Source organism: Papilio polytes, unplaced genomic scaffold, assembly GCF_000836215.1.
Source record: "Papilio polytes unplaced genomic scaffold, Ppol_1.0 DF823901.1, whole genome shotgun sequence".
Taxonomy (NCBI): Eukaryota; Metazoa; Arthropoda; class Insecta; order Lepidoptera; family Papilionidae; genus Papilio; species Papilio polytes.
In genome coordinates this window covers 1,574,212-1,601,708 of record NW_013525303.1, presented here as the reverse complement: position 1 = coordinate 1,601,708, position 27,497 = coordinate 1,574,212, and the positions used below count along the sequence as shown (strand labels likewise).

The 27,497-nt window shown below is 31.7% G+C and overlaps 5 protein-coding genes across 5 annotated transcripts in view; 3 read left to right on the top strand and 2 right to left on the bottom strand.

Annotated features, from left to right (window-relative positions):
* LOC106102817 overlaps nucleotides 1–3,980 on the bottom strand; it is a 53,083-nt gene extending 49,103 nt beyond the window's left edge. Inside the window, exon 1 of the mRNA XM_013282402.1 lies at nucleotides 3,738–3,980. The gene's annotated coding sequence lies outside the window, so the exon portion shown is untranslated. The remainder of the gene's footprint in view (nucleotides 1–3,737) is intronic.
* Nucleotides 3,981–5,758: 1,778 nt separating this feature from the next.
* On the top strand, nucleotides 5,759–8,684 carry LOC106102873 (cytochrome c oxidase subunit 5B, mitochondrial-like). The gene is made up of 4 exons (XM_013282470.1): nucleotides 5,759–5,933; nucleotides 6,624–6,797; nucleotides 7,272–7,315; nucleotides 8,329–8,684. Exons 1-4 carry the CDS (start codon nucleotides 5,846–5,848, stop codon nucleotides 8,389–8,391), a joined length of 369 nt encoding a protein of 122 aa, XP_013137924.1. The 5' UTR covers nucleotides 5,759–5,845; the 3' UTR covers nucleotides 8,392–8,684.
* A 379-nt stretch (nucleotides 8,685–9,063) lies between these two features.
* LOC106102871 lies at nucleotides 9,064–13,415 on the top strand. Its single transcript, XM_013282467.1, has 8 exons — nucleotides 9,064–9,227; nucleotides 9,401–9,551; nucleotides 10,229–10,322; nucleotides 10,676–10,922; nucleotides 11,193–11,327; nucleotides 11,758–11,871; nucleotides 12,108–12,222; nucleotides 12,759–13,415. Exons 1-8 carry the CDS (start codon nucleotides 9,176–9,178, stop codon nucleotides 13,231–13,233), a joined length of 1,383 nt encoding a protein of 460 aa, XP_013137921.1. The 5' UTR covers nucleotides 9,064–9,175; the 3' UTR covers nucleotides 13,234–13,415.
* A 1,039-nt stretch (nucleotides 13,416–14,454) lies between these two features.
* The window catches only part of LOC106102816, a 24,759-nt gene continuing 11,716 nt past the window's right edge, over nucleotides 14,455–27,497 (top strand). The window contains exons 1-8 of the mRNA XM_013282401.1: nucleotides 14,455–14,993; nucleotides 16,614–16,845; nucleotides 17,950–19,276; nucleotides 23,955–24,022; nucleotides 24,100–24,286; nucleotides 26,296–26,494; nucleotides 26,920–27,192; nucleotides 27,429–27,491. Coding sequence (XP_013137855.1) covers nucleotides 23,985–24,022; nucleotides 24,100–24,286; nucleotides 26,296–26,494; nucleotides 26,920–27,192; nucleotides 27,429–27,491 — 760 coding nt within the window. The 5' untranslated portion in view covers nucleotides 14,455–14,993; nucleotides 16,614–16,845; nucleotides 17,950–19,276; nucleotides 23,955–23,984. The remainder of the gene's footprint in view (nucleotides 14,994–16,613; nucleotides 16,846–17,949; nucleotides 19,277–23,954; nucleotides 24,023–24,099; nucleotides 24,287–26,295; nucleotides 26,495–26,919; nucleotides 27,193–27,428; nucleotides 27,492–27,497) is intronic.
* LOC106102872 (coiled-coil domain-containing protein 102A) lies at nucleotides 15,000–17,500 on the bottom strand. The gene is made up of 2 exons (XM_013282468.1): nucleotides 17,352–17,500; nucleotides 15,000–16,170 (listed from the first exon to the last, which is right to left on the bottom strand). Exon 2 carries the CDS (start codon nucleotides 16,153–16,155, stop codon nucleotides 15,016–15,018), a length of 1,140 nt encoding a protein of 379 aa, XP_013137922.1. The 5' UTR covers nucleotides 16,156–16,170; nucleotides 17,352–17,500; the 3' UTR covers nucleotides 15,000–15,015.

Below are 27,497 nucleotides of genomic sequence, written 5' to 3'. Positions count from 1 at the left end.
TGTAGTTATGTAAATATCAAGGTAAATAGACCTATATTAGCTACACTATTTATGCGTATAACACTATATTCAAACGACCTTCCCCGCACGGCATTTTCTCGTAACATCTATGAGGGGAATACTTCAAAAGGTTAGATAATGCAGGGTATTAATAGATATGAGTGTAAGCACTTAAGACTCGTTTCCACTACAGTTGCTGTAGCGCTAGTGCAACGTATACCTACACATTTGAATAAAATATCATTTGACGCTGACGATTAAATCAAAAGCTTGTCATAGCAAAATACTATTATTATAAAGAGGAAAGAATTGTATTTTTGTATGTATGAAAAACTCAAAAACTACTGGGCAGATTTTAAAAATTCTTTCACCGTTAGAAAGGTAATTTAACTGTGAGTAACATAGGCTATTTCTTTTTATTTTACGGCGGTAAAGTCGCGAGCAAAAGCTAGTATTATATAGGTGTCAAATTGATGTGTGGGGAGCAAAATTAATTCCTTAACTCCACATAGTAAAATCGAACTTGAACATGAAAAAAAAAATTAAAAAAATTGTAAGCAATATCGTTCTTATCAAATACGTAATTATGACTTGTAAATTCCATGAAGACGAAACAACAAAAAGCAACATTATACTTGAATTGTACGAAAATATTCTCTGTTGCGAAAACAAAAGGTTCATTTTTCAAAAAAAAAATTAACACCGGTGCGATAAGTGCATATGTCCTAAACCGTTAACATTTATCAGAATATTGATACCAAGTTTCTATTGCCGAAACACACACAAAAACATATTGCCATCCCTCTCAAACTCCCTGAAAAAAAAGAGATGACAATATCTAATTTCGTACAGGTTTTTCAACAGGGGAAATTCACGGTTATCTTGTAACGATCTACACAAAATTGCTTCTTTCCTTGTCTAGAACGTGACGAAATAGGCGACAATTTTTCACAATAATTGTATCTTATTATTTACCTGAATAGTTCCTATAACAAATGTATACGGAACATTGAAAATCAGAAAAATTCCTGCATTTGGATCCGATATTTTACATATTCGATTATTATCAGACAATTTACAATTTGGTAGGACTGACACTACGTATGATTCAAACAATAGCCATAAACAGTTACTAAGGAAGCCCATAGATACATAAATAAAACACATCGACTCACCGTGTAAGTACGCACGCACTCGATGCACCGACGCTAAATACACTGAATGAAATATCGCCAGTGACGCGATTCTATTGATACAATACACTGAGTCAGCTGTTTTACATTTATTATGATTAAAAGACATATATGTGGTAAAAGGAGACTACAAAAACTCCCATATAACCTATAAAATTTAGAATCAGTCCTACCAAATTCTTGCAAATTGTCTGATAACAATACAACATGTAAAATATGTGATGGAAATATCGAATTTTGTTACCTTATGATATTAACGACGTTTTTAAGCTATCTGGGCCTTTATCAGCCAGCTGTGGGACAGGCCCTTAATATCATATTACCATAAATATTAGTATTAACCTAAATATAGTTTGGTTAAACCGGTGGTATTATTTTATCATAAATATGCATCACCACACTGCTTTAGCTACCTAAAGCAATCTTACCTATATTATAAATGCGAAAGTTCATATGGGTGGATAGACATTTGCTAGAGTTTGTAAATAAAACAGTTGAATAGATCTCTAGTTTATAAAAATTTCACCAAAATGGGTAGAAAATAAATGTCCCCGACTATCTCAACCGTCAAACACATCAGTAAGCAATAAGGTCGTGACATACCAAGCCTCTAGTGTCTATTCAACAACAAAAGCTATTCAAACATTCAATATTATGACAACAAATACAGAACACACATGATTAATGGAACTTGTACTATAATGATGCAAAACATTTGAACGATTTAATATTGGATACTTAGGTTTTATGGAGAATTCTGTTTTTAACCTATTATAGAAAAATAGCTTCCGTCCGTGACTCTATCCATGTATAATTATAAAAAACATAAGTAGCTTATGTGTTCTTCCAGACAATACTCTATGTCTATGCCAAATTTTATCAACATCTGTTCAGCAGTTTAGACTACTAACTCTAACAAACTTCCAACTAGAAGTAAGTGATATCGAAACATCCTTTTCATACTGTTTGGATGAAATGTATTAACATTTTCACATATTTCATCATGTATCTCTAATTGTAATTTTTATAAAACGTTTTGCCAATGTTGGCAGATAGTGGTGGCCACGAAACATAAAATTTCACCTTAAAATATGTAAAACACCTTATATGTGCTGTTTAAGTAAATATAATCCAAGTACTGGTTTAACCTTGGGTTTGCATGAATAAGTGGATGCAATCTACATTACCGTATCTCGCATATATTGGATTTTTTATAATAAGTTTCAATAAACACCATAATTTGTATCTCGAAACTAACAAAAACCAACATTAAGGAAAACAAGCTCCAGCATAAATAAGCAAAACAGCTAAAAAACTCTAGGTTGTTTGGATATATTAGCCACATCGAAAAACGACCGCGTTAAAAACACCAAACGAAAATAGCTCTTAAAATACTAAGCCTAAGTATCAAAGTTGCAACATCAAATAATACATAGGAAGAACATATCAATGGAAAACATATTCTATTACTACACACATAAGGTTCGTTTCAGATTAGTGTTATATTCTCCTGAGTACACTTGCACCGAATGCACCAGAGTCAGGTCATTATGTGTCAGTGAAAAACAGTGAAGTGTTAACATTGCTTACAAAACATTCAATTCTTTAGCAAAACATTTTATATTGAAATGGAATGTTTTAAACATACAAGCAATATATCAATAAATATAAATGTAATACTTTCACTTTATGAATTTCAAGCATTTCGTTTTCTTGGTTTAGCCGATACTTTGCAGTAATTTCAAAATGTTACCTTTTAAAAAGTAGATCTGAGGAGTAAAAAATATTTCAAGTTTTAAAATCCTTAATTATTTGTAAGAAGGCTGGCTACAAAGGTAGATAAAGAAAGTAAGAATGGAAAATGTATGAAAAGGTAGCTAATTTACACATGATGACAGATCCCACAATACAAACTCAGTTTGTTTAAAATAGTACATAGTTTATGGCAAATGAAACCATAAGTACTGCATACGGAAACATACTGTTTATGTAGTTATCTATTTTTTCTATATATTTGTTTAGTAAGAGCCAAACATGTAAGCAATTTATTGCTTAACCATAGTCAACTTTTTTTCCAAAAACTTTTGCTTGATTATGGCTGCACCTTTGTAAATTGGGCCAGTGCTAAATCACAAGAATTACATATTCATGACTAGGCTTTGTGGCAAAAAAAAGGATTTGTTGACAATAGAGTCAGAGATTAAAGAGTGACAAGAATTATTTCATTAAAATCTAACTTAGATATGTAAGTGTGTACTTAGCAAGATACAGCATATGTTTAAGATATTAGTCATTTCATACTTGTAAACAGAAAAAAAAAATATCGTTTTAGGCTCTGTAACGATAACATTAATAGAAAAAGTGAGTATTGCTCGAATTATATTAAAAATATGAAGATATTGGCACGATATAGGAAACAAAGGAAAGCAAAATATAATTCGCAGAAATCAAATGGTGTTTCTGCTATTTGTTTAAAAACTTTACATCATTCCTCATTGGATTTCTGTTCGATACTATTAAATAAATATAAAATTTAATACTTACCAAATTCGATTAATTGTGACAATTTCCTTTCCAATAGGAATAAAGGACCAAACTTATATCGATCTAAAAAAATATAACAAGAGGCACAAACACTTTAAAAAATTAAAAAAACAAACAAAATCACTCTTTTGATAAAATTAATATCCAAATCTTTACACTCGGGCACATTCAATTTCAAACAACACAAATATCAACTTGCTCTTTCTTGATCTGTCCAAATACGTAACACTTTCATCATACCAGAGACAACCGATGTGCTTTTTACACAGAGCAACTATAGCATTTTTTGTGCTTGCACAATTCCTGAGGTGCCAAATACAAGTTGCAGTAAACCAAAAAATGCAAATTCTGTATAAGGGTACTTGGGTAATTACTTTCTTATTGGCCGCTTTAATAAATTTCTATATGTGAAGTGTTGGGGCATTCCGCATTCGGCATTCATTTTTCTTACTCAGAACGTAATTTAATATTTTGTTATTTAAGATTTGCACGTTTTTTTTAGTTTACTGAAAATTTCAACTTGATCTTCGCATTAAATCAACTTAAAAGAAGAGACAAAGATGAAGTTTACACTATAGTTACGTGAACAACAAACGCAACGCGCAACTATTGATTTTTTGAAAACGCGCTAAGTTGCTAAAAGGCTTATACTGTATTAACTTAAACATGTTACGAATATCGTTAATATGGATCGTTTACATTTATATTGAATTACACAAAAGTGTTATGTGTGAACCAACTGCTGTTACATTTACATTTAAAGAATTCCCATATAAAGATACACCTAAAAACGTACGTCCGCGGCTTTAATGGTGTGTGCTTTATTTTTGTTAGTTCCATAATGCAACATAATTATTTCAGGAAATGACGTTTCGAGAATTTGAAACAGCTTGCGAGCAAAGTAGTGCATGTAGTCATATGAATGGTTTAGCGAGAACTCGCTGCATCAGGGAATGTGTTTCACCATCTTGTTACAGAGAGCTTTACTTAAATGATCCTGTAAGTTAACATAGATTGTTGTTAATATTACTTAGACATCCAAGTTGTAATAAATTTCTATATACAATCCTTTCACATTTTTCACAGCTTGAAGATGGCGAAATCGATGTCCGATTAAATTCATTCAAAGGTTGTTTTATACAAAGAAGCGGTCGAACGCGAAACTGATTTCGTATGAAAATAATACCATCTTTCTTCTTGTGTATTAATAAGATACACAAGGTCAGACAAAAAATACAATTTATGCTAACGGTAAGAAATAAAGACTTTTATTACACCGGAATATTTTAATTCTGATTTAATTCACTTCTGTTTATTTACAGCTCCTGATGGCCTTTATTTTGAAACGGACCACAATCTTTATTATAGTAAAAAAACAATGTTTAAATAGTACAGTGTGAAAAGTACAAAATATTTAATTGAATTATGAACCATGCAAATAGCGATGTGGATTTTGTCAAAAATTAAATAGTTGTTCGTTTTTCGCAATGTTAACATAGATTACATTTGTTGAGAAATACATTTTTGGTGTTCTTCAAATATTTTAATCTGAACTAATTATAATGTAAATAATTTTGAAGTTTCTTCCAATTAAAAAGATATATGTGAAGATTTTTAGCATTTTTAATTAGAACCCTTCTAAGAAAAGTGTTCTCTTTTTATTACTTGTTAAAAATACCTGAAGAATTTCTGATAAGTTTACTTATTTTGATGAATGGGAGACAAATAATATGATATTTAAATACAAGATACTGCTTCCAAAATGATACTATAACAATCATTCATGAGCATGAGGGTTTATAATAGAAGAAAGGAGAAAGGATTAGAATGGAAGTAGTACTACAGAGTTGACTCATTTAAACCCAACTATTTCATATATTATATTTTTACGCTGTTTTTAATTAGTATTTTGTATCAGTGAATATTTTCCAGTTAAAAACTAAAGCGAGTTGTGTGAATGGTGCCGAATAAATTTTCCCGTAAAGAGTGCAACATTAACACCGATTGTCTTTTTAAGGTTTTTTGGTGTTGCAACACCAGAGACAATCTTTTCCACTTGCTGCCGTGAGAAGCGGTCTAGTGATAAAATTGTGAAACGTTTACTAACCATGGCTTCCTTGTGCAGACAAATATTTCGCGCAAATGCCTGCAAAAATCTTATTTTATCCACTGCCCGACGGGGATATGCTGACAAAAGTAAGAATACAATTTATTTATTTCAGTTTTCCTTACCTGTCAAATTTTAGTTACGTAATGTCAAATTTTCCAATAAAAATAATAAAACAACAAATTCCCTTTTAAAATTATACAACACTTATCAATTTTTGTTAATATTTATTATGTTTTAAAATTTTACCGATTGACAGTTACTTAATCATGAAAAAAAAACTTGTCCTTCAGCTAAACGTCATGTAAACCACATTTTATTGATTTTTATAGTTCCTTATTGAAAAAGTTCTATGTATATCAGCTGAAATGCATTTAATTTACAAAAGACTTGATGCGTTTTGTTCAATATTTTAATCAAATTACTCTATTTATGCTATATGTTATAGGTTAGAAATGTTATCACGAAATCGACATAAATATCTTTTGATAACAATTCGATTTACGTGTATAAAACATAGTTAACAAATTTCTATAATCTGGTAATTTTTTAATAACAGTTTTCATGTGTAGATTAAATACTTCTTTATATGATTCAAACTAAAATAGTTATGTAAAAACACTAACCTAAATAATCATATTTTTAACAACATTTTGGGAGAAAATTAAAATGTTCTTAATAAGGAGAAATTATTTATGAACTAATAAAAATATTAAATATTTTTTAATCAATAAATATTATGAACTAGAAAAATATTAATCTTCTTTATTATTCTACAGTGATGTCTGATCCCATGGAGCATGCTACTGGTCTAGAGAAGAAGGAACTGCTAGCATTACAAGCTGGTAACGATGATCCCTTTAACATGAAGATGCTCAAGAAGGCTGCAGGCACACGCCAGGACCCCACACTTGTTCCATCCTGTTTCGATGCGCGTATTGTTGGCTGCATATGTAAGTTAATATAAATCACATATACAGTGTACACTCAATGGGACCAGCAGAAACAGACTTCTCTTAGAATCATCCATACATCCACATTCTACATCAACTTGATTGCACATTAGTTATGGATGTTCTATGTAATTTTCTCAGTATTATATCCTTTCCTATTGTAATTATTTTTCTCTTAAGTAAAAACAATTTAATTTTTTTTGTTTGTGCATTTTTAAGTTATTACAACTAAGATTTTAATATAAGAACTAATTATTATTATATGTAATATTACTCATAAATCTGCTGTATAAGTAAATTAAGAAATGTTAAGGAATTGCAAACATACATTATTTAATTATATAATGTTTTTTGCAGCTGAAATAGAAAATTATTGTTATCTCACTTATTCTTTTTCTTAAAAACAGAGATAGATGTTAGCAGTGTTTAGTTATGTAATAGTAAATCATTTAATCACAATATTTAATTTTTCAGGTGAAGAACACTCAACAGCTATCAACTGGCTTTGGGTACATAAGGTAAGCTATAATCTATACTTCTATACTATTATAATAAAGTGTAAACACACACTTCTTTGTTGCCTAAAATGTCAGCAATTACACCATATTTTTGAATAATTCTTTTTTTAATAAAAAGCCCTACACTTACGTCACACTTTAGGCTATATATTTCAACGCCATTAAACTTAGGGGATAAATATTTTAATAAAAACCCTAATGTGGGTAAGAGACCACAAGTTGCTGCCAACATCAAGAAAGCAAAATTGCCATAGTAAGGTAATTGGTATTTTGACATTTGCAATTAAGAATTTGACAAATGTAAGCAATAAAATATTTTTTTTATAATTCCACAAAGATAAAGCCACATGGGAAAAGCTAGTTTTCTATAGTCTTATAATCTATTTCTATACTGATATTGTAAAATAGAAATTGTACTTTTGGATATTTGTATTTGATTCACATAAAAACTACTAGGCCAAAAAAAAATGGTGGAAGAAAGGTAATTTATCTGTAATGACAGGCTATAATTTTTAATTACACACAGGAGAAGTCACAAACAACAGCTAGTATTATTAAAAGTTTAGGAATTTGACTTTTCTTTCAATCTTCAAGTCATCTAATAAGCATTTAAATGCTTATGTACATATCTAAGAGCAATTATTATGTAACATAAGAATGTAAATAATTACAAATTTATGTGTAAGTTTTTGCATTGTCGTGACTTAGAATAAAACAATACACATGTTTTTACAAAATTTATTATATTCCTCTTGTTATTAACAATAGATTAATTTTTGCTTGCTCCTCTGTTGTTTATATAATAGTTTTTAAATTGGTCCAGTAGTTTTTTTAGTTTATTAGTAACATACAAAAATACAATTTCTTTCCCCTTATATAGTAAACGTAAAACTTACGCATTGAGCAATTTTAAGCATTAACACCTTAGTAATAATTAGTTTTTCACTGATTGAAATAAATGAAAAAAATATTTTGAAATCCTTAACCCTAGATAAGTTTTTTTTAATTTCCAGGACCACCCACGCCGCTGCGAGTGCGGTCACTGGTACAAACTTATCGAGAAGTCACCTCTCTAAACGTCGATTTTAGTTTAACGTTATAGTAGTGATTACAATAATTAGCATCTCGACAGCCGCACAGCATTTCGTTGTCAATTTGTTCCTTTCTGTACTGAATGTACAAAGATTGAATAAGACCGCAGATGCGCTAGTTTGATTTCTAAAATCGTATTCAATCAATTAAATAATCGTAAGCATAACAGTGTTTTATTCATTGAATGTTACCTGTGCATTAAAAACCAATGTATGTATTATGTAAGAGGTTAGTGTTTTGTAGTCAAATAAATGTTTGAACTTTGCCTGTAATTTTATTAATAGTTTTATTTTCGATTTGGAGAAAACGTTGAAGTAACTTCTATTTGCTCTTAGTAACATTACAGATCATTGGATATCACATAATATAGGAAAGATCGAGTTTATAGTGATCCTCTAATTTTTCTGATTCTATTGATCGATTGGCCCTATGGGAAAATTCCTGTCGATTAATGCACCCAACAAAAAAATCCGAACTTGCGCTCCATGTTTCTGACGTGGTTTTTCAGAAATCTAAAATTCTCAATATAAAAAAAATAAAACATAGGTTGGTGTATAATCTGTTACTGTATTTCTTATCTCTATTTCTAAGAGTAAAATGTCAAAAGTTCTGTCAATATCTTTAGTTGTTAGTTTTCTACTCTTTGGATAATTGCATATGGCGGCGGTGGCAAATTACACATTTTTAAAATATTGTTTTTGTATTGGTAATAAATAATACATAAATCGTTAATACAACCTTCTATAGACTAAATACTACAATACGACAATGTCGAGTTCAGTTTATGAAACGTTTAACTTACCAAATACGAGTAAAATATGTAAGTAGAAAGTATTACAAAATATATTATTGTAATTTAATTTAATGAGCGATATTATGAGCTCGATGAAAAAAAAGTATATGCCGTATATAGAGGCAGGATATAATTATTAGTAATTCTTAACAATGTATTAAATGAGATAACTTTGTTAAGAAGAATTTTTATTGTTATAGATGGAAATCCAATATGCCATGTGTATATTGCTGATGGTTTCCAAGATGACTGCGAGAATTTGATACAAAAGTGTGTAGTGCGACATGATATACTGGAGTACCACATGTTCTGTAGAATTTGGAAGGAAATGAACATGGGGTGTTTATATCAGTAAGTGATTTTTTCTACATTTCTTTCTTCCTCAGTTGATTTAAGGTAAGGAAGGCATCTGTGAATATATCACTTCTTTACATTAGCAAAATGTGGTGGATGTTGCTCATTTGTCACTATACAATAAAAAGTGACGTAATAAAACACTAACTGCCGTATTGATGTACTAATGAACAGCAATAATAAGATATACAGATGATCAATAAGCATAAAAACCCATATAGTAATTATAAAATGTCTACCATACCATATGATTCAATTGCTACCATCCTGAATGTGTGGATTACACTTGGCCAGTACAGTTGGTAAATAGCTTTCAATAACTTGACTGTCAATTAACTGGCAGAGAGTCTATACAATCTATAACTGGCCATCACAACTGTCCACCTGTACTGAAAAAGTGCGAACCATGCTTCTATCATATAAAATCAAATATATCACATATAGTAGAACTTCAATAACTCAAACCTTAGTAACTTAAAAACCTCTATGACTTCAAAAAATTAATATGTTCCCTTCCCATCAGAACCCAAAACCTCTACAACATAGACCCTTGATAACTTAAAACCTCCATAACTTAAAATATTTTGTGTTTTCATTGGACTTTAACTTATCGAGATTCTACTGTATTATGAAACAATTATTTATATTATACATATTTATATCTTATGTTACAGAGGACGGACCTCAGCGGCGGAAATAGCGGAGCTATCAGAAGAAGTGTTGCACATAGCTAAGCATTACATGGTTGCTGATACAACTATATTTGAGGTATTGCCTTACTTCCTTCCATTAATAAAAACCCACATCAAAAGAAATTAAAAGCAAAGTATGAAGAGGAAAGGTGGTATTTTACTTTAAATTCAAATACCGATCCTATCTTAAATATTCTCTTGTTATTAGAAACCTTATCACTTGAAAAGTATCAACATTATAAACATGAAAATTCAGATGTATGTAGCATCTATAAAATTTACCATACATGTACATGGTAGTCTAGAAGAATAAATAGGCTACCTAGTTTTGTTTTAAATCTATGCGAAATCTAGCAGGCTATATTTACTACTAGATTTTTCAATTTGCTGCAAAGAAAGTTCTAGATACAAGCTAATTTATCTTTACAGGAGTCAGTGGCCGGTCTGTTCTTAGTGTATAGTTTAATGCATTTACAACCATTTCAAAATTTCGCATCTTTACGTCTTGTACCTGAAGATATTCCAGCAATTCAACGTATAGAGACAGTTGCTAGAAGAGAGAAACGGTACGATGTTTTATATATACTGGCATCTGTGCTTATTAAAGGACCTTGTCAGTTTCACGCTGCGGAGAGAGAAAGAGGCATGGAGCCAGCTATTAAGAAATATTTGGATGGTAAAGTTTGTTTAGTAAAATTCCAAATAAGCGCAAATTGTAACCCAAAGTTCTGTTTCGTCTTGTTTTTTTTTTAATTGCATAACAATTGTTTTTTATGAGGCATTTACCTCGAGTATTCGCAATATTAGTTAGTTCTTGGAAGTTGGTGAATTCTAGTTTCTTGTTATAAAAAATCAAAGTTCCATGGGTCATTGTTTGAAAATGAAGAATCTGTTTTATTTATCTTGTTATAAGATAAATAAAATAACAATTTATGATACTTTTTAGGATTTAAAAGTTTAGACAGTGTGAGGGGGGTGCGATGTAGGGGTGTATTCTATCAACAGACTGAAGAACTGGACCTCATTAGGGAGATCGGAGTTATCACAAAGAAATATACTGAGGCAAAAGCGGAAGTTATGGGTATGTTATTATCATTATATGGTATTTGACGGTGGAGGGGACTCGTAGGAAGGGAAAATGTCCTCTTTATGTGCGTCTCCTCCGTCAATTAAGGGTAGGCAACGCATTTGTAATTGCGGATGTTTATGTGCAGCGGTCGCTTTCCATTTCGGTGGATTCAGGTGGCCGCTTGCTCGTTTGCTATCTTATAAAAAAAAGGTCACTATAACCGATATGTTGTACAGTAGATACCTCAATAAGTTAAAGTCCAAGGGAAACACAAAATATTTTAAGTTATACAGGTTTTAAGTTATCAAGGGTCTATGCTATATAGGTTTTGGGCTCTTATTGGAAGGGAACATATTATTTTTTGAAGTAATAGAGATTTTTATTTTACCAAGGTTTGAGTTATCGAGGTCCTACTGTATTAATCGATTTCTGTATTTTACAGGCCCTGGTTGTGTGGATCAAAGTCTTCAATATATTGATGAAAATTTATCAGACGAATTAAGTTACTCACTTAAAAATCTCTTAAGTGGATTCCAAGATGACGACGACGATATCAGTATGTATTAAAATTTTAAATACACTGTTTATTTCACTTTAAAAATAAACAATTATTTATATTAAGGTTTAAAATAATTTAACCTTAATTAATAAACAAGAAACCCAAGTTACCGAGACTCGTATTTATTCCACCATCTATATAAGTATTCTAAAACAATGAATTATTTTTTTTAACTAAACTAAATAAATTTTGTTTAATATAATATACATAAAATAACATATTGTGTATTTTAGATGAAGATAATGTGAAAACTGAAAAGACACATTTGAATTCAGTGGAAGAAATTAAAATGAAAGCAATGAAAGAAGTTGTGAATCCATTAAAACACCTTACAGGAGTTGACAATAGGTAATGTACAGGATTTCTTGGTTTAATTTTTAATGTTGACTACAAACTATAGTCCATTTATGACTAGCTGTTGCCCGCAACTTTGTCTATGGAATATGTCCATGTCAGCTACGATTCCGTGAAAGTCCTGTCGAAATCGGCCCAGCCGTTTCGGAGATTAATCGGAACTAATGCGGCTTGTGGACAGACAGACAGACAAATACATCATTTTTACGCGATCGAGAATTTTTCTTTTGATATTACAAAGACACTCCAATTTTGTTATATGTGAGAGCCTAATTTCTTGAAGTTCTCTGTCACTGATCAATTTTTAAAGATTTGTTTATAGTAAAAATAAATAGAAATTAGAACTTAAGACTCTTAACAGATAACGTTAATAAGGCTGTAATTACAAACAAAAGTGAAAAGCCTATGTATTCCTGACTATCCCCTACATCTATGCCAAATTTCATCGAAATCCGTTCAGCAGTTTAGACTACAAACTCTAACAAACATCCATCTAAACTTTCGCATTTATAATATGATTGTATTTTCAGAAAAAAAGTAACAAAAACGAAACAAGAAGAGCGTAAGGGTGTTGCATGTAGTGGTAAACAATTGGAAAAATGTGACTCAAATAAAAAAAGACAACCATCACCTAACGAGAATAAAAGTAAAAAAATAAAAAAAAACGAAGACGAAACGGATGTGAAAAGTGAAGACGAAGCTGATATAGAATTACATATATCATATTCTGATTGTGAATCAAGTGATAATGAAAATATAACAGAAACTCCAATAGTCAAATCTTTACCAGTATTAATAAATAATACTGGAGAATATGAAATAGAGATAATTAACGAGGGTGAATCAAATGAGATGACCTCAAAGTCAAATCAAACTGTAGTCAAAACACTAACCGTACCAATGAAAAGGGTTAAAAAGGAAAAAATGAGAACATTAAAAAATAGACAATTGAGATCAAGATTGAGCCGTTTGGGGACATTAAAAGTTGCAAGTTTAGATAAATAGAAATGGGCAATTTTTTACCTACTTTTGAGGTTATGCATAAGAAATAAAATAAATCATTATTGGTAAATGAATTTATTCGATCATTGCATAAACAAAATGAGATCGCCAATCAATTTTACAAAAGTTATTACAGTTGGAAATACATTTTTTTTAATTGTAATTAGTCATTTTATGTTTAAACAGTCGATTAGTGTAGATTTAAAAGGCCTATAATAGAGTTAATTATTTTTAAAGTAAAATAAAAACTTTTTATGATAAAATTGTGATGAATGACAAAATATAAATTCATTTGATTATAAGACTAGTATTAATGTTAACATAAGATCTTATTACAATGAAAAAAGAATTGAAATCATTTTTTCAAGTATCTTATCGGCTCGGAACATCACTAATGTAGATCACTATGTAGATGTCGCTGTAAACCTTGAGCTGACAAGATATTTGAAATGTTTTATACAACAATAGTCCTTGAGGGCAAGTAAAGCAATAAATAAAATTCTTAACTAAGAAGCATGCTGAGTAATACAATTTATTTGTCCGCCTATATATTTTTCCTTTATTATGTGAAAAACAAACAAGAAAATATAGTTTCGAGTTACAGACAAATTAATTGTTTAAAAGTTTTAATTTACTGCATGTAGTGTATGGCCACACTGTTTACTTGTCATGGTGTCATGCCAGCAAGTCACTCGTATCTGAGCCACCGACGGGAGCCGACGTCCCAAGCATACAGTACACTGCAAATATGCACTAAACTGTTTCCGTTCACTGATTATTTTCTATTAGTTATTTTTTAAAAACTAGACTATCACAATTATCAACAACCACTAACATACAGAAACATACTCTAAACTACACTAACATTTTAACTACATATGTGTTATGCGTCCGGATAGTTAAGATATGGCAGGAATGTAGAAAAAATATTTAGATATTAGACCCAACACTTATAAGGTGCTAAGTGCAGGTACCCACTACCATAATAAAACAAGAAAAATGTTAATTTGGTTAGTTCTGCAGTGGAAACCTAGGGTCAAATATATGTAGTATCAGTAATTGAAAAAGTACCATATTGTTGACCTATTCAATTTGAAATATGTGGAATGTGCTTATACAAAAATTAATTTCATATATGTTTGAAGTCTTGAAGAAAATATATAAAAACTATTCTTAAAAAAAGCAGCATATAGTAAAACATTTCAATACTTTTAAAAAATCCACATCTGTTAAAGCTTGTATGTAATTTTAGTTCATTTTAAAACTATAATAAAAATTAAACAATTGAATTTTTTGTGTCAAATTTATTTGGCCCTTACTTAAAAATGCTTTGCTTTACTATTATCAAGTTTTTTTTGGATTTGTTCTTTTTATAAAATAAGGTGGCAAATGAGCAAGCGGCCACCTGAATCCACCAAAATGTAAAGCGACTGCTGCCCATAAACATCCACAATTGCAGATGCGTAGTCTACCTTTACTTGACGGAGGAAGAAACACACATAAAAAGGACATTTCCCCTTTCTATGCGTCTCCTCCATTATTTTGTAATTAATTTTAAGACTGCCGTTTATTTAATCCTGTAATTATTAAAGCTCTTGTATAAAATGTTTTAGCAAGCTGCATTAAAAAGGTTAAAACAACAAACCTTTTTGATTTTACTACACTATTCTTTTTTGTTTTATTTTAATTTGTGACAGCCAATTGTTTTAAAAAATTGTGACATTACTAGGATTCATTTCAATCTTATATTGTGAAAAATAGAGGTAAATATTTATATATTATTTTTTAACAATTTTCACCTCTCTCAACTATCGCTAACTCATCCTCTTCACCAGATGTATTTGTTTTTGTGTCGAATTGTGCGAGATTCGCTTCCGAGGAACCATTACTGGATTCATGTGATCTGGGACTTATGCTTGTTTTCCTTACATATAGAACATTTGAACTGACTCTTGAATGGTCACCCGTTATACCATAAGCGCTGCCATCTGATATTCTATTCAATTTATGTATTTGCTCCCTTAATTCACATACTTGACTGTACAATTTCTTATTTTCACGCAAAATAGCTATATTCTCAGTTTCTAAAAGTTCCCTTTTACTCCATTGTATGTTATTCTCTGATTTCAATCTTTCTATTTCCATTTTAAGCTCCGCCATCTTCTCTTCCAGTACTTGTTTAGCTGCAATCTCATCTTGCAATTCGTTTTGTAATCTCTCAACCTCACTGTGACTAGAGTCTGTAGAACCTAGAGTTCTATCACTATGTGTTAATTCCATTTTTGCATTATGCAATTCAGCAGTCAAAGTTTCTATTTTAGCTAGTAAAAATGCTTTTTGATCCTTTTCTGTTTGTAGATTTTTAAACGTATCGTCTAATCGTAGTCTCATTTCGCTCAATTTATTCGCGAGAACATTATCCATGTTGGAAAATTTGTGAGAATCTAATGAAGCTCTTTGTCTTACAGACGGTTCGTTTGGAGAAACATATCCTACATTTTTTCTTCGTAATTCTACTCCATCATCAGTCGTAAGATCTCCAGATACTATTCTGCTTTCTCCAATACTTAGAAGCTTCTCATTATCTCTTTTGAGTTCTGTTAAATTTTGTTCCAAATCATGATTTTCACTTCTCAAAGTTGTTAATTCTTTTGTAAGTATGTCGACTTTGTTTTTCAATTGTTTCGCTTCTTCTCTGGATTTGTTACGTTCGTTTCGTACTTTAGACCACTTCTCCCGCCAGTTTGCTGTACAATCTGACCACCAGCGCATAGTCTTCTCCATTTGAGAGGCTCTGGCTCGAGCCTCGTCTAATTCTCGTTGGTAGAGTGCCTCTTTCGCTTCCCAATCTGTATTTGTGTACCGCATGGAGCCTTCGGGATCGCGGCTGCGCCGATGGCTGCCTCCGTGAGAACTTTGAGCCATTTTTCATTTGTGTTTCTGTGAATATTATTTTCACAATTTAAAAATGTACACATATCTATTTAAACTAGAAATAGATAATAAATGGACTATCTGCCAGTTAAACCTTAACATAGTTTGTAGTATTGTAGCCATTTATACACCAAATATTACTTCTTACTAACATTATAAATGAGAAAAATTAGATGGATGGATATTAGTTAGAAGCTATCTCCAGAAGGGCTCAATAGATCGTGATGTAATTTGGCTTGATATAGTACATGGTGTGGAAGAACACATAGGCTTCTTACTTTAGATTTTCTAATCTATCTAATCTAATATAATAATTGGCATATAAATCACCAAATATTTTTGTCTATTGTGACCATGTAAAAATTTAGAACATAAAAAAGAGATCAAAGGACACAACCCATATTCTATTCCACACATACTTTTTTTGCATAGATTTTTTTTATTTATAGCCAACAAGATGTCTACATGTGTGAAGCCTTCAGCGGTTATATGTCCACCACGGGACTGCCCTCCTCCACCACTAAAGCCTCCCTGTCTGGTGAAGCCTGTAATGCGAGGGTTGCACTGGGCTCAGACAAAACGTATACTGACTCAAGCTATATTGCTCTCGATTTTAAGTGGTGCATCAGTATATTTCTTTATTGGTTTGCCGAGGAGACAAAAGTATCGTGAATTCTATGAGTAAGTATTTAATTGACTTTCGAATAATTCCTAAACCTCTATTAGCTCATTTCTAAATAAATATCATAAGTAATAAGTAAATGAGTTAGTACAAAACATGACTTTCTCTACGGGCTTATCATTGACCACAGTTTTAACAATATTCTAAATTCAAATTTAAAAACTGTTGAAACAGCCACCTATTTAAGCTATTAATTTAGTGTTGGTTGGCTGATTCATTAACGTAGCCCTTAAGTAAATTAAAAAATAAGTTTATGAATGATAAAACAAAACGACAGTAGCATCTTTATAGGCATTTTAATTAAAAAAATATTTGTTACTGCTATGGAATCAATAAAACCTTTTTGACGATAACTCGTAAAACATATTTGTAATTTTTAGCAGTGTATTAAAGCGTATTTATCGAAATTATTTAATGTTTAGTAAATACGAATGCTGTAATTCAAAATTATACAAAATAACAAAATTGACATAGCTAAGCTTAGACCAATACTATATAAAATTACCTTCACCAAAACACCGATGATAATTGGTTTAAATAAACTTGATATACTTCATTTACTTTTACTGTAAAAAGGTTTTTGTTATCAATTACTTTCACTTCAACAATATTTCAAAGCACAAGCAATTTTCTACTTCTGTAAAATACAGACTGCATAACAATTACAGCACTACATTCATTTTCCAAAATACAGATATCATCAAACTAGGTTGTACATCTTTGAGAACAAAAAAGTATTAGTTTCAATATTTGTAATTATTCAATTAGGTATTATTAAAATAAACAAAAACAGTATTTTGCTTAATGTTTGGTGGTTAACCGTTCGAAATTTTATCCTGGATAACTGTTGTAATTGTAATAACCGAAGGTCTAATAAGTAATTATCTACTTATTATTTTATAAATGAAGAAAAAAGACTGACACACTGCTAGAATTTTCTTGATTGTCTTTCATATGTGATATTTTCTCACTGACTTATTTTCCATTTCCTAATAGGTCGTTATTGGCTTATAAGAACACCTTTTAACTCTATTTCGACAAAGACTTAGCTTATTTTTTTGTATATTACTGAGTTTAAACTACAACTCGTGTTTTTATTTTAGGAAAGGAGAATTCCAAGACTGGGCAGATGAAATGGCTCGCAAGGGATTATTTCAATCAGTACCCATACCAGCACAGAAATAACATTGCATAAATGTATAAAATGGTTTTATTTAGGAACTTAGTTGTATTGCAAATTTGTCAAGCTATGATAAAACTACAGACTTTTTTCTTCAATAAAACCATGAAGTTATAATATTCAAATTTATTTTTATTATCGCCAAGAAAACAGGAAGTGAATCGTGTCCTCACGTTTCATGGTGAGAACCAATCGAAATTGTTCATATTTTTACAAGAATATGAAGATTATGATAAGCACCAATCAGGTTTAGTCATCAGTCGAGCATGAATTTTCCATGATGGAACTTTGTAAAGGCGTACTAATTAAGTTAAAAATAAATAAATTCAGAAGTTAGGGTGACCATTAATTCTGTATAATTTTAGTATCTCTTAATTTGACTTAGTTAAATTAAAACTAATTTTTTTGCTTGTTGCGAATGATGATATTTTTGGTTTGTTAAATGGACTACATTCAAAGTATACCACGTATGTTGTCTACATCGAGTCAATGCGCATGTCAAGCTGAAAATTGCAAATGGCGGCCGTTGTTATTGTTCGTACCGAATAACTATTTGTAAAATATATACCAATCTTTTTAGCGATTTTACTACTGGACTGTTATACTGATGAGATGCGTTAACTTCTTATGATTCGGCGCGATACGTTTTATGTACGATTTTATGTGTTTTGGGTGTTTTCTTTTAATTCTATGTGTGTCATGCAAATGGGGTAAGCTGGAATTATCGGATGTCGCTTAGGTTGTTTTGGACAGTTTCAATAGGAATATGGAGTGAAGTTTTGTGACCTAAAGTGTGGAAATGGAAAATGCCTAAACTGATTTGTACATAGCGACATCATTGAATATCGGCAGAGGACGAGAACGTCTACAAATTACGATTGTTCCATGCCGTGATTGCACTCCCCGTACATTTCAAAATGGCTGCTGCTCTTCACGATATATGAGCTTTGCGTCACTGGAACATAAATCAGTGGTTTAGATTCGTGTTGAAATTCGCGTATTTGTACGCTTGTGACTATATGTGAAAAATCTAAAATAAGTTGTGGACAGTGCCCCGGGAACACCTGGGGCGGAACAATAGTGGCCAATATCATATGTTGCTGAAGTAGTGGACAGGACAAGTGCCCATAGGACCGATATTGCCTTGCGTCCGGCGGATTGTAATGCTCAGCTTCATTTTCCAGGATGGTTTGGGACACGAGACAATAGAAATTTTGTGTTATTGAGCGGAATGTGACATTGTATGATAGGTGAGTTGCTTTTTTTAGTTTATTTACATTTCGAGGGGTGTCAAACATAGATGTCCTTACAAAATGGATACATTGCTTGACAGGAGATCGGTCGGTGGTGTAAACCGCGCGGTGTAGGACGTAAAAGAAACCCAATTTTGGCAAACAACTTATAAAAGTACTGATTTTGTAAAATAATAATATTTTCGTTGTGTAACATGCGGCATAGTTTATGAAATTACGACCTTGTCGATGATCTATGAAATATTCCGTTTAACGAAATATATTTACACAGTCATTAACTTTTGTTTTAGCGTATATTATTGACGTATTACAATAATAATATTAGCGATTTTATAAAAATCGTAGTTCTTTGAAATATTTTAGGTTAGGTAGTACATTTTTATTAGAATCGTTTTAAACTTTTTGACAAACTTGCAATAAGTTTTAATTTGCTTAGTTTAATATTTTAATTTAATTACTAATGAATAATTGTTGATTTCATAACATAACCTTGTTTTCTACTGGGTTGTCCAAACTAATTAATTTTTTATTGTTTATATCAAGATTTAAATAGGTTTAATTAAAATTAAAAATGGCAAATATGATTAGTAATTATTTATTTCCATACATCTTACATGTTTTACATTTATTTTACATATCTTTATAAAAAAAACATTAAATTCCTATAACAAAAAAATTTGAACCACAAACTTAGGAATCAGATAACTCAAGCAACCAGTGGTCAGGACTGTAAAAACAGGAACTCGCTCACAATGTGTGTGGTTTCTAAAATAACTGCCTATTTAATTAATTATTAGGTTCTTCTAATGTATGTTTTGTTTATTATGATATAGTTTTGTAAAAATAATAATAAAGAGAGGTATAATATTCCCTATTAGATTTAATACTGTCAAAAAATAACATTAGTCATTTAATTAATATTATTTTAAAATTGCAATTAAGCAAAAACTTATGTTTATGCCATTTTTAATCCTTATTGTGTCTTAAACATTTTAAACAACTTTTAAAATCAAAATATATTGATTTTTAAGTGTATTTAGACATTAACATATTTTAAAACCAACAAATTATGGTTGTTTTATATATTATGAGAAAATTGGATATTTAGTATATATTTGATAATTTTTGGGCCCTGTTAAAGTTCACACTAATTTTAGTAGTTAAAATTCCATGACAATGCATGTTTTTGTATGCCTAAACTGTGATATTTTTATCAGATTGTGTTAATGAGAATTTTTATCTTTGATTGATAATTACCATTTTCCATCTTACTAATTTTAGTAAGATTTACAAAAATACAAAAATTTGGACGGATTTTTGTTAAGGATATCTCCAGAATGCACAGATCTGGTAGACATTTGGTATTGATGTAGAACTGAAAGGATGTAGGTAGAAAGGTGAAAGAATTCCGAGTGTGCTTAGAACTACTACAATAACACTACATCTAAAGTTGTGGGCAAAAGCTATTATACTCTTACAACAGTATGTTTAGTAACTGTCAGTTTCTAGTACTTAAACAACTTGAAAAACACTGTTATAACTTCCTAAAAGATATAGAGATAGCAACATTTTAGGCATTTTAATACTAGATATCAGATTGTGTACTAATATTTGTGAATTCAAAATGTTTACATACTTTCACTCATATTACTGTAAATATTAAATATCTATATTATACATATTAAGGTCAATAGACACAGAAATAATGTGCAAAAGGAATTTAATATTTTCATGCTTAAAAGTGCTCTATTATAGGGGAAAAACTAATGTTAATGCTCTACTTAGTATAACATTACAGCTTTCGTCTGCAACTCCGTCCTTATTGAAATTATTAGTCTATGTGTTCATCCAGACTATCCTCTAAATCTACATGAAATTTCATCTTCAAATTTCTGTTCAACCACTTAGTCTATAAACTCTAGCCATCCATCCATCTAAACATTCGCATTTATTATATTAGTATGATGTAATTGTTTCACTTATTACTATATTCAGCACTGTTTATCACTTCTAGGAATAGGGATGAGATTTATTACCAATCAAATTCAAAGAAATCAAGTATAATTGTAAATTAACATAATTACCTTACACACAAACTATGTATGTTTATGTATGTGGTGGCCCTTGACCATGACCGGTATAGATCATTGACTCTAGCAACATGATTGTATAGTCATTAACTAATGGACTTCAATGAAATAAGTTTATTTGTACTATGTATTGATTTCTGCTTATACTTGGAAGTACACTAGCTGTTGCCTGTGACTTCTGAATGTATTAAAAAAAAAGCCTTGGTAATTTATATCCTAGACCAGAGAGATACATTTTTTCTAATAGAGCCCTTACAAAATAACTGTTTTTCAATGAACCTAATTCTATTGGAATTTTTTAGCTTGTAAATTCTATTTCCCACCATCGTTTACCCCCTTCATCTTCTGTTAACCTCTAGGGGGTCCATTTCAACCACTTTAGGAATCACTCTCCTAGACTGTAATCTCAATTCCAAATTTCAAGATCCCAGCACTTCAGTAGTAATTTAATGCCAAACATTTTTATGTCCATCCATCCATACATTAGTAAAATGTCAACAGTATAACACAGACCATGAATTTTAACTATGTTAGAATACAGGTATTACAACAGTGCAGACTCACCGTTATTGTTTTCAAAACTTTTGAGTCAGACAAACTGAGGTTAAGGTTAAATTGCCCATTGACTTGATAGAATCTTGTAGTAAACATTGAATGAAACATAGTGAAGTTAGAAATGTGTAAGAACAATGAATGTTATTATTACATTTGTGATGAACTGACATCAAGTAAAATGATTAATTTCCATTGCTCTAAATTATGTACAAATAAAAATTGTTCTCGGTTTTTCAATGAGAATTAGAGATTATTTTCTTTTAGAGGTAACTAGGCCTGATGATCTGAGTGTATAAAAATAATGTAAACCCACTAATAAAGTATGATAATTTAATTTACTTTTTATTGGTAGGCAGATAAGGTTTTTTATGTTACTAGTATTTAAAGTGGAGAATCCCAACCTTTTTTCTTAAACCCTTTCCAAAATTTAGTTTTTTTCAATGAACCTCTGTTATAATTTTTTTTAACTTTTGAACGTTTAATTTTTTCCCGCCATTGTATCCCTTGCTAGGTTGCTGTGGACCTTCGGGTGTCCATCCACACTTTGGGAACCACTGCTTCGATGTATTTGATTTTTATTCTTGTCAAGAAAATCGAAAAGTTTTAATTATTGCCATATTAGTGAATAAAAAAAATTAATAGATAATACAGTTTGTGGTATCTTTTTTTTGTAATTCATGTGGATGTTGAAGAAAATACAATAGATTTAAAAAAAAAACTTTAACTTTGCCTAATAAACTATACTACTACTAAATATTATTGCTGTCTTTATCTATTGTACTTTGAGGCTTACTCCATTTGTGCTACAGTTGCATAATCTATGTACATTATATACACACTATGAATAATTTTATAATAATATTACATAAAGAACATGGCAATAATGGATTTAAAATTAGAAAAGGTGACTAATCCATAATGTTACGTTGAAGCTTGATTTGTTTGTATACTGATACTAAATGTTACGAAAATTCATAAATTTGTTGCCACTTTTTCTGGTTATTTCCATAGTTTCTGTCAACTCATATTATGAACATCCAAATTGTAGGGTTCAATTTAAATTGGACTAAAAAAATTGTTTTTTCGTTATCAGCAACGCAAATACGTCATGTATACGAAATTAGATTTTCAATGTTGCATACAGACACTCCATTTTTATAATATGTGTATTCCTAAATAAAGACCAATCGTCTTTGTAGTTTTTAGAAATATGCGCATGCTGGTTGTGGTTAACACAATTTTAGGCAGGCAGTAAACAAAAAAAAACATACAGATGAATTGAGTACCCCCTTCTTTTGGGAAGTCGCTCAAAATGCCCAAAAAGGAACTAACTGGTAAGAAAAGTTCCATAATATCAAACCAGTAAAAAGGCAAATACTCTTTGGACCTCCCTAGACCTTATAAAATCTTTTTAATTTGATAAAATCATACATAGTGATTAAATTGAAACAAGACTAGTTTGCTAGTTTTGTAGTTTATTTTATGTAATCTCAATTACGTTATATAAGATTAAATAATAATGAATGAATCTGAAAGGTTTACCTATCTTTTTTTATTTTTTTTTATTTAAATATTATAAGGCTGAGGTTGAACTTAACATGGTTAAGAGAAATTTTTATTACATTTGTTTTTGGTTTGAAGTGTGGACCTACTAGTAAATTAATATATTGACATATGTTTTATCTAAAAGGAAATAATTAAAAGTACAGAGCCACAATAACAATAATTTTCTCTATATTGATAGAAATTATTGGTTATTAATGTAATTATTGAGTGACCTTGCTTTTTTTAATTAAATAGAAGCATACAATGTTTTATATAAAAATGCTTTTTATAATAATTGCTATTGATGATTATTTTCAATATCAAAATACCAGTCCACAATACTACAGGAAATTATAAGATTTTATAGTCTACATACTATTGAGTCTCCGCTGTTGTAGACACTGTTTTAAAAATGTTGCCATTAGTCTTTTAAAAAAAGAAAACAGTCTTATTATGTGCTAAACTATTGTCTTTCACTGTTATAGTCATGGTTGTTATGGTGTATTGGCAACCAGATGGCAAAGGTCTTAGGACTTCTCACCCCTAACACGAGGTAGGGTTATTTTCCTCAACAAGGCCACGTATAAGGCGATTGAAAATGCATTAAATAATATTATTTTTTACATACAGCATGGCAGCGGACAGCGATGGGCTAGGCTCGGCGGGTGGGGGCGGGGGCGGGGGCTCGTGCGGCGTGGTGGTCACCTGCGAGGGAGACCTCCACGACCCGCGCTTCCCCGCGCGCCTGCGCCGCCTGCTACGGGAGTTGCGCGCGCTGCTCGCCGAGCCGCATCCGCACACGCTCAAAGTTAATAAGGTAAATAATAAAAATATATAATTACAGTAATAGGCCATGTTATGGAACGATCTGTCCGCGGCGGTATTTCCAAACCAACACAAATTAGGCTCCTTCAAGAAGCGATCTTTCAATTTCCTAAAAGGCCGGCAACGCATCTGTAGTTCCTCTGGTCTTGCATGTCCATGGGAGTCATTGACCACCTCTGTGTTCCCGCCGATTGTTTGCCCCCTTCTCTTATAGAAAGAGGTTAATAATTAAAGATATTTATGAAATAATTAAAAATATAGAATAACCAGGGAACAACATTTTTTCACTGGTAATACCTTTGTATGGTAATATCTTAATGTCTATTTTGGCCGAGATGCTTCTAAGTTTTTGAATTAATTTGACTATCAGACACCAGGTAGTGTTAGTGAGATTATTTAAAAATGTTCAAGTAAAGTTTCAATTATGCTTAATCTATATATTTTTTGTATCTCTTTGAGATAGTTGTAGCTAATCGTTTTTCATGTAGAGCCGCTTTCAATGTATTATTGATTTTGATGAACACCCTTCTCCAAGTATTTACAAGAAGTTGTGATCCCACATTTTTTTCCTCCGGCTACTTTCCTGCTTGGATCCTTTGTTGAACTCAGATGGTTTAGACCGCTTGGGAATAAGTTTATAAGTAGAACTCTTAGAGTTACAGGAGATTTTCTATAGACAATCATGTTTACTTGTAATATGGAATTCCCCTCGCGCGGCTTTCTTCGTATATCTTTTACCTTATATAAGCCCTCAGTTTATGTGATATCTTCCTTATTCTAGGATTTTGAGTTTATAATAATAGAATTCGACCATCTTGAATTTTATAATTGCTGTATGAGTATGTTGAACAAATTTAAAATTTAATTTAGTGACGTCAGATGACGTCATGGTTGTTGCGATTTTGCCTTTGGTTACAGTCACGGATTTAATTCACTGATGCTAATGTGGCCCTAATTACGGTTGTTATGCTAGTTCTGGTCCAAAGCAGTATGTAGGAATTGTTTCCACTGTAGAAATACTTTTATTGTTGTCTCACTCAAGACAGCAGGAAGGCATACTTTTGTCTCTGGAAGACGGAGATAAAAATATGTTTTGATACTAAAATTTTTTTATTACTAAGTTAAAAGATTTGCATATAATATTGGGGAAGAGGGAAAACAAACTTGGTGTTGGTAGATATTTTAAAAAATAATTTCGTAATTATCATAATATGTCAATGACCTCGAAAAATAATTATCAAGAAGGAAATGTCCATTTTGCCATGTCATGCTTTATTGCAATTTTTAAAGCATCTTAAATTAGTTTATTTAAAAATGCTTTATTTTAAAGAATTTATTATGTTAGTTTCTTTAAGCCCTGGCACCTCAATAAAGTTTACGGTCTTGAGGGCGTTGTTAAACTTTACGAATACAAGCAAACTCAATATTGTAGTTCACAAAAAAACAATACAAAAAAGTCTACTCACGAATAAAGGTCAAAAAGTTCACTACACCGACGGGAAGGAAGGTGAAATTACGCATTTTTCCTTTTCGATTTATTCTCAATACATTACGCTTCATAAATTATTCATTTTCTTAAACATAAAAAATGTTTTTTATTAAGATTTACATTACCATTGCTTTCTACTGCCGAAACAACTGACATTTTACACTGAAACACAACTCGTATGTAAAATAGTGATATGTGACGTCATCATACCATGCATCCATCTAAAATACGAAAGTTTAGATGGATAGCTAAAACGACATAATTGGTTTCAAAGAAATTTGGTACAGATGTAGAGGATAGTCTGGAAGAACATAGTCCACTCACTTTCTTTTTCAATTCCACGCAGAGTCGCGGGCGAAATCTAGTAGGCCTATTATTTTATTTCAATGTTCAAGACTCTAATAATAAACCTTTTGTTTTGTTAAAAATTGTACTTTTCTAGCATTTTTATGTATAGAAATACGTTATACTATCTTGAATACACAACTGAAGTCCTGTCGCGTTATTTCCAGGTGGAACCTTGGAACTCTGTGCGCGTGACGCTGTCGGTGCCGCGTGCGGCTGCAGCGCGGCTGCGTGCGCTCGCGGCGGCCGGCGCGCCGCAGCTGCGTGCGCTCGGCATACTCTCGGTGCAGTTGGATGGCGACGCTGCGGTCTCGCTGCGGCTGCAGCACGGCGCAGAGCTCAGGATCAACACCGATAACACCGATGGTGAGGAATAAAACAATGTCTTCTTCAACTTGTTATTGTGATTCACTAATTTGTTAACATCCTCAAGAGTGTCGGTGGCTCAGGGGTTTAACTTGACTTGTAATCTAAAGGTCTTGGGTACGAATCCCGGTGTACTAATGTGATTTTCAATTTTCGAATTTTATATGTACATAATTTACCCGACGTTATTACGCTTAAGGAATACATTTTGCTGCCTGCACATATCGGCGAAGAAATTCTAAGATATGTGTTAAATCTACCAGCACCAGCCGAGCATGGTTGACTATGACCTTGTCTCCCCTAATTAAGGGTAGGTTCCGAGCCCCTCAATGGAGAAGTGTAGTGAGCTGATGTCAATAATCGAATTATTTTTAGGAGGATTATTTACAAAAGCATTAATTCATTATTTATTATTATTATTACAGAAGGCAACTCGTCAAGGCAAACAAACTCCGAGTTGCTGGCTGGACTGGGGGGTATTGGGCGATTGCTCTCGGAGGGGGAGGGCTCGTCATCATCAGAGACGCCCTCCTCCTCGGCATCCACTCCCCGGGACAACTTCAAGTCGCCCAACACCGTCTGCCCGATGGACGGCAAGATACCGCAGAACATTCCCACGCCGACCTCCGACCGCTGCGAGTTCCCCTTCGGCAGCATGACCCAGGCCAGGGTCATACATCGGAAGGAGAATACCTTAGGTGAGACATTTATATGGCCAGTGGATTTTGAGTTCTTTCTATACATACAAAAATACAAATTTTTCGTCTTTATAATATGAGTATAGATTATAGATAAGCTAGATATTAGGTAATCTGAACTCAAGCTCATAAAGGTTGTAAGTTACTTCGTGTTGTTAGCTTTTAGTAGCAGAGTATTATCTATCCAAGCAGTGCTAGTTTTGTGCTCTTCTATAATGATATTTGTTGATCCCCAGGTCTAAGCGGTCCCGGTGTCCGTCCAGCGGCGGCGCTCGCGGGAGCGGAGCAGTTCCCGCGCCCCTCCA

Coding starts and splice junctions, on each gene's coding strand:
- LOC106102872 (XM_013282468.1), bottom strand. CDS start 16,155: ATGGCTCAAAGTTCTCACGGAGGCAGCCATCGGCGCAGCCGCGATCCC.
- LOC106102873 (XM_013282470.1), top strand. CDS start 5,846: ATGGCTTCCTTGTGCAGACAAATATTTCGCGCAAATGCCTGCAAAAAT. Junction 5,934..6,623: donor ACGGGGATATGCTGACAAAA/GTAAGAATACAA, acceptor ATTATTCTACAG/TGATGTCTGATCCCATGGAG. Junction 6,798..7,271: donor GCGTATTGTTGGCTGCATAT/GTAAGTTAATAT, acceptor TTAATTTTTCAG/GTGAAGAACACTCAACAGCT.
- LOC106102871 (XM_013282467.1), top strand. CDS start 9,176: ATGTCGAGTTCAGTTTATGAAACGTTTAACTTACCAAATACGAGTAAA. Junction 9,552..10,228: donor AACATGGGGTGTTTATATCA/GTAAGTGATTTT, acceptor CTTATGTTACAG/AGGACGGACCTCAGCGGCGG. Junction 11,328..11,757: donor GGCAAAAGCGGAAGTTATGG/GTATGTTATTAT, acceptor TGTATTTTACAG/GCCCTGGTTGTGTGGATCAA.